Here is a 13,250-nt window from a genome sequence, read left to right on the forward strand (position 1 = left end):
ATCAAAAGTATTTAGTGATGGCTTATGATAGGCAAGCCACTGAAGTGTACAGAAATTGGTATATGAGTGACAAAAATGCAAAAGTTTTGTTTCCTAGGCCTGAACCAGATTATTTAGTGATAGTGTATACATTTACCTGGAACTTGCACTGTAGGAACTAGAAATAGAATTACTAAGAGTGGGAATTAGTTGAGGGTTATTTCAATTATGCTTTAAGATGAAATACAATGTTTAGAAACATCCTCAAATATAATACCATATTTGATTTTTTTGAACAATATATTCTTTTCAGTAACTGCCATTTCAAGCAGGGTTTCTTTGACTATTTATTTTTATTTGAATAAAGCAAAACTTGAGGAACATGGTTTGCCAGGTGACTATTCTTCAAACTCATGTCCCAACAGACCACATGTCTGGCATCCAAGGTCTTAGAAAGTACTATAAAAGCTCGCAGGATTTGAATTGGTTTTCTGACAGAAATGAGCACTACTGTTGCACTCCTACTAGTCCTTGGATTTCTTAAACACAGAAACCTTGGTTTCCATAGTTTTTATGGCTTTTTGGAGGATCTCTAAGATTGGTCTCATGGTTTTGACAATTTGCTCCATCTGATCTGCAGCTGACTCGATGGTATCCTTGGCATTCTCAGTGTTTAGTGCATCCTGCAACTTTTTCAAGGTGTCTATTGTAGTGGCTTTGGATGGACCAGGACTTGGGCTTTTCTCAGATGTGGTATCATCTGATTGCTCTTTGGTGTCTTTTCTATAGACGTCACTTTACTGAAGATTCATGATTGGATATTTCATCAAGAGTGAAAGAGAAGGTTCCAAACTCTCAGGGATGTTACCATTATTCAGCACAGAGGCAATGACCGGTGTATGGACATTTTTGAACATTCCTTTGGCTGACTGTTGCAACTCCTTTACACTGCTACTCTTCTCAAGCATAGAGCACATAGCTGTTGCAATCTTGGAACATAAAGGTTCACTTTGCATTCTGTCCTGCTTTGCCACCACTGCAGATTGCATCTCCTTAAAAGTTTTGAGCATCTGTTCAAAGACATCCTTAACATTACCATCTTCTTTCACAGCCATCAAGAAGATCTGAGTGTTCATACTGCTGTTAAACAATTCGGTGAGTGCATTTGTGAAGGAAGCAAGATCGTGCATGTGAAAGAAGAATGTTTTGGCAGCTTGAACGAGCCTCTCTTTATCGTTTTCTGACCCTAAAGACATTTCTTCAGAAGAAATGTTTCAGCACTGTAAAACAAGTAGTAATCCAAATGAAAACTAAAAGTATATTTGGCAACCATAAAGAGACTGAAAGTATAATCTGAACATGAGAATAACTCGTATCAAAGGTTGGAAAGCTATACAAGCTTCAAAACAGAAATGATCTTGTGCTTTAATAAAAAATAATTTAAACAGAGTATAATCAGGGGGTTTCATTAAATTTAAACCACATATCAAATATTGCATGCTAGATCCTGAATTGGATATGCTGACATATGGAATGACAGTATTCACAGGTATTACCCTCAATACCCATCCAATCTAGTGAAAAAGATTGGATAAAATATTAAAAATTACATAGAGGGGCTCTGGTTTCAGTTAAGATAGAGCAAGCACACTCCATCCAATTTTTCCTACTGATGACAACAAAAAATTCCGGACAGAATATATAAACTATCAAGTATCTCTGAAAGGTGGATAACAGCAGACTGAGGAGGTAGAGAATGCAATATTCCAAAGAAGATCAAGGCCATCTAATACAAACTCCCAATGTCTGTCCTGTCATTTCTGTACTTTCATTACAACTCGTCTTCTTCTGCAATAGAGAAAAATGTTAATGTCTCTAACCAATGTTCACAATCCTCTTTTGGTATTTCCTCTAGAATTCTGCTCTATCAATCATCTCCCCTTTTCTCTTGTGCCGTGAACTGAAGTCCTCCCAAAATTCATGTGTTGACACCCTGATTTCCAGTATGACTGTAATTGGAGACAGGTCCTTTAGGAGGTAATTAAGGTTAATGAAGTAATAAGGGCAGGGCTCTGGTACGATAGGATTAGTGTCCTTGTAAGAGGAGACACCAGAGAGCTCCCTCCCTCACTCTCTCCACCTTGTGAGGATGCAGCAAGAAGGTGACTGCCTGCAAATCAGGAAGAGAGCCCTCACCAAAAACTGAATGGGCTGGTACTTTGATCTTATATTTCCCAGACTCCAGAGCTGTGAGAAAATAAAACTTCTGTTGTCCAAGCCCCCAGTCTATGGTATTTTGTTATGGCAGCCCAAGCTGACTAATACATCTTGCATCCTCCATCACTCCTTCTTTATTTTTCCTTCTCCTTTAATTATGTACATACTCAGTTCCCTATTCAGTTGGTTAGGATTCCAGGCTTTCACTGCTGTGGCCTGTGTTCAATCCCTGGTCAGGGAATTGAGATCCTGCAAGCCACATGGCGCAGCAAAAAAACAAAAACAAAAACAACTGCCCTATTCAGTTTTAAAAAAAGTTTGACTCTGATTTCTCTTCAAGTAATGATTCCATCTCACTCCTTCCTTTAATTCTCAAATTTCTCAAGAGAGAGATTCTTTACGTCATTGTAATTTATTCTATCCCTCACTATTTTCCTGTAGGGCATCAATAAGTTCTAATTATCAAATCTCTTGGCCTATTTCCAGGCCTTAACCATCTTGAGTTCTCTGCATTATTAAAATTGCTGAATACCTCTTCCTACTTCAAGATTTTTTCCTCTTGAGGGCTCCATGATGCTGTATAACTCTGGTCCTTCTATGTCCTCTCTAAGCATATATTTATTTTATAGGTTTCTCTTCCTTATACCACCAATGCCTTTCCAGTCTCCTAAGCGCCGCAAGGCTGTGTTTTTGGCCCCCATTATATTGTACGCTTTCTCCCTTCAAGATCCCATAACTACAAATGCCATCTGTATGCAGATGACTCCTAAACTTCATGGCGTAGGTTCAGCAATTCTCCCGATCTCCAGATCTACATTTCCAACTACCTACTGGTCATCTCCACATAGTGACTGCACCAGTATATGCCATACAATTATCCAAAACTGCTCTCACCTCCTCAGAAAACACTTTCTCCTCTTAATCTTTGCCTCATTATTGAGGCTCAAATCCCTTTTCCTTTTCTCTTCCCCATATTAAATCAGTCCCTAAAATTTGTTAACTCCCTTTGAACTTATTTCAATCCATCCCCTCCCTTCCATTCCCATAACTACTATTCCAGTTAACTCTCATCTAGACAACTTTAATGGTCTCACATTTTATCTCAATATTTTTGTCAAGGGGTCACAAACTGGCAATCCACAGGCGAAATCTAACCAGCAGATATGCTTTGTTTGACCTACCACAGTGTATTCTCAAAATTTTTATCCGTTGCAAATTTAAAAATTGAAACATAGAAATCTGAATTTCTACTGATTATTGAAAAAATGAAATTAACTGGCAGCACTAAGTCCTTTTTCTGAGCTGGAGAAATTTCCTAGAGCTGAGGTTGTCCCCTTTAGACTAGACATTCACCTCTACACCCTATTGTCTTACACTAAGTGTTTCAATTACTTACATACCTTGTCCAGTTACTATAGGCATTGGAGTTGGTAACCCATGTTTTATTGTCCATACCCACTAACCCAGTTTGTATAAACTGACTTTCCTGAAATCCAAACCTCCTAATATTATCCCATAACCAAAAACCTTCGATGGTTCAGTATTGCCTAGAGAATAAAATACAATTTCCTAGCATGGCATCTAAGGCCATCAACAAACTGCTCTCAGTCTTCCACTACTTGCCTTCCCTTCACTGCTCCCACATGTACTCTGTGCCACCAGCATAGTGGGTTAATTTTGTTCCCTGAAAATGCTCCACAGTTTTTTGTTCACAGTTTTCCCTTCACCTGTATCATCTCCTTCATACCCCACCTCCTTACACATCTATTGAAATCCTACTTATCCATACATACACACTTCGGCTACACTGGCCACAATACTTTTTTCCCATGTTCCTACATGGTGGGTCCCTAGGCTATGTCAAATGCAAAATGATCCAGGGGGACAAAAGCAATCTACTGCACCCCACTTGGTCCTTCTTTAGAACTATAGCGCAGCGCCTTTCGATTGTACAATCCAAGTCTCCTGGCTGGCATCTTGGTTCCCAATCCTCTACCCACTCAATAACAACAGGAACTTTTCTTGTTAACATAAGAATAGCTATCATTTAGTAAGTTTTTGCCATAAAACAGGCACTGTGCCAAGTATTTTACATTTATTATCTCATAGTCCTTTTATGCCAATCCATAAATTACAAACTAGTAAATTACAAATCACTAGAGGCTGAGTGATTTTCTTGCTTCTGATGTGTCTTTGCTGCAGAGGAATCAGTGGGGATTAGGACAGAATCTAGAGAAAGAAGCATGGGAGACTCTGATCTAAGCTTTAAGGGAAAGGAGTCAAATTGATCTTTAAGGTTTTTATATTGTCAAGACAATTAACCAAGATGACAAGAGAGATAGTGATAAAGAGCAGAACTTCCAGCCAGGAAAGAAGAGCACACACACAAAAAAACACATTTGGCTGAAAATATCTGTATCTATATCTCTTGAGAACTTAGATCAATCAGCAACAGGTACAAAATGCAACAGAAGCTAAAGGAAGTTTAATATCTGGAAAAGTTGACATGATGGGAACCCAAAATCTGACAGCTTCAATCAAAGAGGCATCTTGTCTACTGAATTGAATTAGCTCAGTTGGATAGCACTTTTCAACAACAAAAAAGTCCATTAAAGAACAAAAATTTTAATGTTTTACCATTGCACTACTAATTACTTATAATTATTATAATAATTATTATAATTATCACTTATAATTAATATTACTTAATATATATCAATTTTATATTAATATAGAAAATAAAAGAATTCTGAGAACTAAACCATGCAGAAACAGTCGATGAACCAGACAGGCAGAGGGACCCAGCAGAGACTAGCAAAGCCTGTAAGTCATCACATTCCATTAGAAACATCCAGTTGAAACCAGATGAAAAAGCACTGCAGCAATACTCCCCAACAACTGCTGGGACCACTGAACTCAGAAACACAGCAAGGTAAGCAATATGGGTATTTCTATCAGTATTGATATAATACTCTGTTTCTCCATATTAAAGGGTGTTTGCAGTAACAGGTCAGGCTTGAATCCTAGTCATAACTATAATAAATCAACAAAACAACTTTTTTTAAGCGGATCCCGTGACATGTTCCTGGTGATCATTTATGTCTCTGAAGACACCAAGAAAGAAGAAAAATAACAGCTTGTATAATTAACTCAGAGGGGATGATATAGTAGTAAAGACATCAATTTTAGAAAAGAATAAGGATGAAATGACCCCGTGTGAATGTGTGTTGTTTACATGGAATGTAACATTTCCTTTTATGTCTTTAACATTAATTTAAGCATCCAGTATCTGCGAAAATATGAATGTGTGATCTAATTCTAGTTAATGTATAGCACTTATGCTCCTTCATAAGTTATATTACATTTAAATATCACTGGGCCTTTGCTGTGTGTCTCCAAATAGACTGTTATCTTCTTGAGGGCAAGGAACATTGTCTACTCAAGGCATATGGCAGAGGTTTCTCAAGTGAACATTTGATAAATGCTGGTGAATGATCTAGATATTCTGCTTTCTGGTCAGAAATATTCTTTTAAAGACTTTATATCAGAGTGTCATCACACCATGATCAATCTTGTTTTTTTTTAATGAAAGGCCATGGTTTTGATTTAAATTAAAGAAGGAAGCTCAGGACTAGTTAGTAGCTGTTATTTTCTCCTGAAAAGCTTCTGACTTTACCCATACCCTACACCCACACTCCCAGATAAGTGAACCTTGCAGGATAGCTGGACCAAATATGGGTAGTGAGGACAAGAGACACATTGGAGAAAGGTAAAACCTTAGAGAGCACTAATCACCAAACATCAGAAGCTTGGACAGGGTCATGGTTTTTCTTTTTTTCTTTCTTTCTTTCTGTTTTTAATTGTTATTATGGGAAAAGTTCAAACATACACAGAAGTAAAGACAATAATATAATAAACTCCCACACCCCCATAACCCAGCTTCAAAAATTATCAAAACAAGTTTGATCTTATTACCTCTATGAAGCTACTCCAATCTGCCTTCTAGATTATTTGGAAGCAAACCTCAGTATCATTTCATCATTAACTTTTTCAGGATGGATTTCCACAATGGTAAGAGCTCTTCAGTTTGACCTTATGCTCCTCAAACCAATAATATTTAACAGAATTGTCTTTGACTTTGAAACACACCCAGTGTCCTGCTGTAAAAATTTATTTTTGATGTCAGTGTAAAAGTTTTTGGAATGCATTTGCAATACATATCAAAAGTAATATAAATTTTTATTCCTATTGATTACATAAATTGTATATTTATATAATCTGAATTTCCTCTGGAAATTTATCCTGAGGAAATAATCCAGATAATTGAAGAGTGAAAAAAGAACTATGTGTATTAAAATACTTATATTAAGACAGTGAAACAATTAAGAATTTGTTAAATTATGGTAAAGATATATGAAATACTTTATAAAATATAAATATATTTTATATAACCAATAAAATAATTATAAAACTAGAAATAGGGGAAGTGTTTAAGTAAGTTAATATAAGATGAAATTTTATTTCTTATTATTACAACTTGGTAAAAATACTTATGCATTTAAATAAACTTTGGAAAGGAATAATAAAAGAAAAACAAGATGGTAGGTTTATAGGTGTTTTTCCTCCTACATATTAAAGTGTTTATATATCATTGCTATAAACTTTTTATTTTAAAATACTTTGTTTTATCAAATCTTTTAATTTCATCATGTTATAATTCTACCGTCTATCAATGCACAATCACCTGTCACTTCCTCCATGAATCTTCCTCTAATGACCTCCATATTAAATTTTCTCTTTAAATTCCTATAGCACTTGAGAGTCGATGCAGTACTGTTATTCACAAAAGTATCCTGAGAAATTTTTATTTACATATGTGATGATCAATACATTTTTATTTTGCAAGGTGGTTCCTTTCCTGAAAAACTAAAAGAACTGTATAGTATCATTAAATAAACTTTAACTTTCAGATACGATCGTCAGTATATTTCTCCCATTTCTTATATGCTCTTTAATCATGAGCGTTTACTTCTTATTTCAACAATATTGATGAGTTAGGTCCAATAAGAATCCATCTGAAGCTAGTCTTTGTTTTCATTCCAAGTTCCTAAGATGAGCAGATCAAGTATCAGTGCTTCCAGATTTGTTTACTTCCTTTTTTTAAATAAAATAACAAGCCAAAATACATGTGATAGCCTAACTTTATTTTAGCAAAAGAACTCGCTTATCACACAAACTTTTTCCACCCACAGCCCAGATAGAGCAGCAAAGAAAGCATAGCTGCTTCAGCAAAGGCTGGGGTGAAACTGGCGTGCCAGAGACAAAGCACTCCACCTGCTGGCTAGCAATTCCCCATCAGGCTGCCCCAGGGCTCTTTAAAACTTATTTCATGAACCACTACAATAAAACGCTCAAATAGCCACACAAATTCGGCGGTACAGAAGTGGATGGTAACTGCCCATCACTAACAGGGAGCACTATCGTCTTATAACAAATAGTGTAAAAGTTCACAACTGCCATACAAAAGATGCAGGTGATCAGAGCTGGATTAAGTACACCACTTAGCTACCTGCTGATGCCCATCTTAAAAGTCATTTTTTAAAATGACTTTAAAATGATTTTAAAAGATTGAACTTTCAAGTTAATATTTAAAAGATCTGTTAGTTTCTGCTGTACAGCAAAGTGAATTGGTTATAGGTATACATCTATCCAGTCTTTTTTAGATTCTTTATCCATACAGGTTATTACAGAGTATTGAGCAGAGTTCCCTGTACTATACAGTAGATGCTTATTAGTTATCTATTTTATATATAGTAGTGTATATATGTCCATCCCAATCTCCCAGTTTATCCCTCCCCCCATCCCCCACTTTCCTCTGGTAACCATAAGATTGTTTTCTACATCTGTGGCTCTACTTCTGTTTTGTAACTAAGTTCATTTGTACCATTTTTTTAGATTCCACATATAAGTGATATCACACGATATTTGTCTTTCTCTGTCTTACTTCAAAGTGAGTTCTTTAAAATTTGAATTTGCACAAGGCAAGCACCACCTCTATCTATAATTTTGTATGACATAGTGCTTTCAACTTGATGTTGTAGTTTTAAATCTGTCTTAACTTCCTAACTAGATTAGAAATTTCACGAAAGCAGGGACCACGTCTCTTTCATTTCTGTATGCTCTACAGAGCCTAGCATACTACCTTATAATAAATAGTAAAGTACTACTCTCCATTAGGCAAATTGCTACTGAATTATTAAATTACTTCCTTCATCGGGCTCTTCAAATTTCACTTGTCCCAAACATAATTAATTGGTTTCACCTTCAAACCCCACCTCTCTTCCACCTAATTCTCTAGCATTTATCTCACTGTTGAGATGGAAGTAATTTTAAACTGTATTCAGTACTGGGGCAGGTATGGTGGCAGGGCTGCTGAAGATCTCTTTGCATAAGGAACCCTCAGTCCCCTTCCCCAGGGAAGAAAAAAAAGGAGGTAAGCCTGACTCAGAAAAATAAGTCTTTTTTCGTTAGATGTGAAAAGTAATTCTGAGCACATCATGATATCTCTTACTCAGACTTGTTATTGGCACAAAATTATGGATATCTGCAACCTAGGAAGAAGGGTATAAAAGAGCATGTGCAAGGGCTTGAGTATGTAAAGGAAAGAAAATACTACTTTTGTAGCTGAAAAAGTACTGTATCTGATTTCTGGTAAGACTGAAACTTTTCATCAATAAATTAATACTATTTCTTCTTTTACTGTCTGTTCAGAGTTGTTTGCATGTTTACCTGACTGTTTTCTGTATTAATAACAAGACTAGTTAGAAACCAATACTTTTTAATATTTCCTGTATTTTAACCAGTTTGCTTTCAGTCCTTCTTACGTGGTCATCTTTGTTAGTCAAATTTTTGTGTGACTTTTTCCCATTGGTTTTAAGCTTATAAAGCCCTCCATATACATTTGAAAATTATCTGTTTTCTTCTAGCTATTTTATCATTTGATCTTTTTTACATATGTTACACTGATATTTTTAAATTAATGTTTAATCCCCCACAAGCTAGCCCATTATGCCAGGATCATTTATGGAATACTGATTGCTATTGATTTGAGATTCTACATTTATTATATGTTAAGTCAAATGTACAGAAGGGTCTTCTCTGGGGACTATTTTGTTCCATGATTCCACCTACTCTTGCACCTATACAATACTTGTTAATATTGTGTTTTTATACTGTTTTAATGTTTGAGGAGGAAAAAGTCCCAACATTACTTATCCTGAAAAAAGTAAGTAGTCTCACCTATTTAGTCTTTCAGATGTATTTTATGATTAATTTGTCAAGTTGTGTTAAAACAATGAATTAATTAGGAAGGAAGTGACCACTTGGAAACATTCAACCTCCCATCAAGGAGGAAGGTTCATCTCTCCATGTGTTTATCCTGAGGTAAATAGAACCACACATCTTTTCTAAAAGCCATGCGTTCAGATAACAGCATATGACAGCTTTTAGAGAAATTTCCCACTTTTTCAGGGTAAGAAAGACTCCTCTCACCTAAATATCTGGATGGGGATGTAGTTGGTGATCTTCTAAATTCAAAGTCAGAAACTGGAGTTTTCACTTCATGATAAGATCTGAAAACTAGGAACCAAAAAAGAAAACAGTTTAACGTAAAATTTCTAGGAGAAAAAAGCGAAAATCAAAGTCCCAATTTGTGGTTATCAAATTGCAGTTTGCAACCCAATGGTGAGTTTGTGGAATATTTAATAGTCCTTTAACAAACAATTTCTTTAAATGGAATTGAGATATATTCTAATTTGTGGACATTTGTATCTGTCACGTGTGTGTGTGTGTGTGTGTGTGTGTGTACTGTATCTAAATCAAAGATAAAAATGAATTTCTGACCATTGATACAATTTATTCCACCAGGGGTACTAGTGCATTTTCCTAAAATTAAGAGCAAAAATTATTATGTTCCTAATCCATTTCCAAAATTTTTCCCCTTTCCATTTCCAAACTGTATCTTTATAACTTGGAGGATAGGTTATGTTCATGTTTACTTTCTTGAGAGAAAACATCTTCATTCCTTCCCCCCATGCTTCTGAGATTCCCAATATCTAGGCTAAGAACAGTGGTCCTAGAAAGATAGGGCCCAGATTAATTAGCATGTTGTTTACACAAAGAGAGGAGGAGCCAGATCCCACACAGGTATAAAGGACTCCATTTTCTCCTTCTTTTCTCCCAAGAATTCAAATGAAATATTCAAGTGTCAGGCACATAGTAAGCCTATTCCAGGTGTGCATACTGAGGAACATTGTTCTCACTAGCTTCAAACTCTCACCCAAATTCACTCAGAAGGGTGTTGCTTATTCCTTCTTTCTCTGAGCCCAAAGTACAGACACAAGCAGGCTACAAACACCAGGCTTATTATATTCATTCTGTGATGTACTCTTGCTACTTATTCCCTAATACCTTTGTGAAATGACATTATCTTCTTTCTGAGACTAACTCTAGCGTATCTGAATAATGGTCAAGTGTAATATAGACAATTCTAAATAATTTAATTTATAAGCTTTGCCAATGGAGAACCAGAGAGATAGTCAGGACTGCCCTGTCCCTTCCATGATGCCCACTGTCTCTCCAAGTGAGATTTTAATCTAAGGAACCTTGAAAATAAACCGTTATCACAAGGAGTTTTTGGTAAACATTCTAAAGTTATATGTGTTGCCTTTGGATGCCTCTTAGGTTTGGAGAGCAAATAATTGACCTGTAAAGACATAAAGAGTGTTTTGAATATTGTAAATTAAGATAACACAGTATACAAACAAAATTAGCAATTATTGCCCTGTAAACTCAGAGATCTTAATATTCTTCTGATCCTACTAATTTAATTCCAAATATTAGAAAAATCAGTCTGGTTGGGGTATTCAATGTGGTGACTAGAGTTTGAGGAAATTAAGGGTCACTGGTAATCAAGAGCTAACCATTTCAAATATGTTATTAAATATTACTTGGAAGTAATCACATTTATTAATAATCAGATGCTAGATAAACACAAATCTTTCCTATCTAGGATCTCCCCCCCCCCACAAGGTCTAATGCCATAATTAATGCAGCAACAAGTTGCATTATGTCACCCATATATTCATACACTGACTCCAAGTTTCAAAAACTTGTTTTGAACAACTTGTTTTCTGAGAAATTCCTTAGATAGCATACTACTTTGCTATTCATAAAGTAAAAGATTTCCTGGTCAAATCTATACATCCAGCAGATATTTTTCAAGATTTCTAGTAAAGATTTACTATTGTATTTTTCAGAGATCATATTTGAAATATGGCTCAAAGTGACTTCCTCTACCCAGAGAACCCAAAAAGGCGACAAGAAGTAAATCGTCTTCACCAGGAGCTCCTTGACTGCTTATCTGACAGCTTCCATGCCACCAATAAGCTGATTGGGGTTTTAAATACGCACTTAGGGTGCAGGCTGGCCTCCATTGAAATGAAAAGAGATGCGACCATCAAAGAAAACTGTGATATCATCATCCAAGCCATGATGAAAATCCAAAAAGAATTGCAAAAGGTTGATGAAGCACTAAAAGATAAACTAGAGCCAACCCTTTATAGAAAACTTCAGGATATTAAGGAAAAAGAAACCGAGAAAATTGCAATAGTACAAAAGGTTATTTCAGTCATCCTGGGAGAAGCTACTTCTGCTGCCAGTGCAGTGGCTGTTAAACTCGTGGGCTCAAACATCACAACTGGCATAATTAACAAGTTGGTCACTGTGTTAGCTCAAATTGGTGCTTCTCTCCTTGGTAGCATAGGAGTTGCTGTTCTTGGCCTTGGCATAGATATGATCTTCCGTGCCATCCTGGGAGCAGTGGAGAAAACACAGCTTCAAGAAGCCATCAAAAGTTATGAGAAGCATCTGGTGGAATTCAAGTCAGCCTCAGAAAAATATCATCATGCCATTATTGAGGTCACCAACACAGTGAAACAACAAATGAAATAAACAGTTACTTTATTTGCCACTGGAATATTTTTCTGCTTCTTTCTCAATAATAGTGTTTTGCTTCTTTGATTAGGCTCATTTTCCATAAGCTTCCAAATAGACATAAATACCATAAACAACTCAGAAAGAGGACTCAAAGATGCTAAAACTAGATGACTCTAGAGAGTCTTCTATCAACGATGAATGTCTGGATCAGTTGGTGCTAGACCCTGTGAGTAAAAGATTACATCCTGGTATGTCTTCTCACTGTGCTCCACAGATCAACATTAGGGTGAATGCTATTGTAGAGCAGCAGGTGTAGGGGTTACCTTTTCCTTTTCTAATTCCCAGTCAAAATCCTTCAAATTTGCATTGAATGCACAGACTTTCACTTCTACCACCAGCTCAGACATCATTTAGTTCTAAGGGACATACTTAGTAACTTCTGCCCACATACAAACACTGAGCCTTCCAATGAAATAGAAATACTACTGTAATTTTGACCATCAGTTTAAATCCAATTTTCTGTAAGTTGGAAGAGACTGAAATATGGTTTGTAGCAATTTATGTCAACGATGAAAGGAGGCAGTCGTTCTGTAAACTTCTACTAATTACACACTGTAATCTGGATGGAACTTTAAGAGGGAAAAGTTAAAACTATAAAAGATAAAGGTTGTTTCTATAGTTGCAATCAACCCTGACCAACTGTGATGTGATGATTAAATATCCCTCAATGTCTGAACACTTTGGAACATTTTCAAAACAAGCAAACAAGCAAAGCCCAGGTATATAAATGAATTTAGGATGCAGGAGAAGAAACCGCTACTTACTGTTTTAAGAATTGTCATTTAAAGGAAAGTTGTAATTTATTACTTTATGAGTTTTTAAAAAAGCGAAATTTTATTTTCAATACTAGCAGAAAGCTTCCCTTGCTATATAAAACTTTAGGTGATCCATTTCATTAATTATCTAATTTCAGGAAAATCCCAAGGCTACAGAGGTCTAATGGTTCAGTTGAATTTCTGAAGATGCCAAGTGTTTGTTTTCTAAATACTTCACCAACC

At 35.9% G+C, this 13,250-nt stretch overlaps 2 protein-coding genes across 2 annotated transcripts; one reads left to right on the plus strand and one right to left on the minus strand.

Annotated features, from left to right (window-relative positions):
* Window positions 1-503: 503 nt before the first annotated feature.
* C10H12orf60 (chromosome 10 C12orf60 homolog) lies at window positions 504-9,826 on the minus strand. Its single transcript, XM_030841396.2, is given in 2 exon segments — window positions 504-1,259; window positions 9,748-9,826. A coding segment is annotated over 1 exon segment (732 nt). The 5' UTR covers window positions 1,236-1,259; window positions 9,748-9,826.
* SMCO3 (single-pass membrane protein with coiled-coil domains 3) lies at window positions 4,998-12,207 on the plus strand. Its single transcript, XM_030841395.2, has 2 exons — window positions 4,998-5,128; window positions 11,514-12,207. The coding sequence occupies exon 2, from the start codon at window positions 11,530-11,532 to the stop codon at window positions 12,205-12,207; it is 678 nt and encodes a 225-aa protein (XP_030697255.1). The 5' UTR covers window positions 4,998-5,128; window positions 11,514-11,529.
* The last annotated feature ends 1,043 nt before the right edge of the window (window positions 12,208-13,250 follow it).

Source organism: Globicephala melas, chromosome 10 (genome assembly GCF_963455315.2).
Source record: "Globicephala melas chromosome 10, mGloMel1.2, whole genome shotgun sequence".
NCBI classification, from domain to species: domain Eukaryota; kingdom Metazoa; phylum Chordata; class Mammalia; order Artiodactyla; family Delphinidae; genus Globicephala; species Globicephala melas.

Coding starts and splice junctions, on each gene's coding strand:
- SMCO3 (XM_030841395.2), top strand. CDS start 11,530: ATGGCTCAAAGTGACTTCCTCTACCCAGAGAACCCAAAAAGGCGACAA.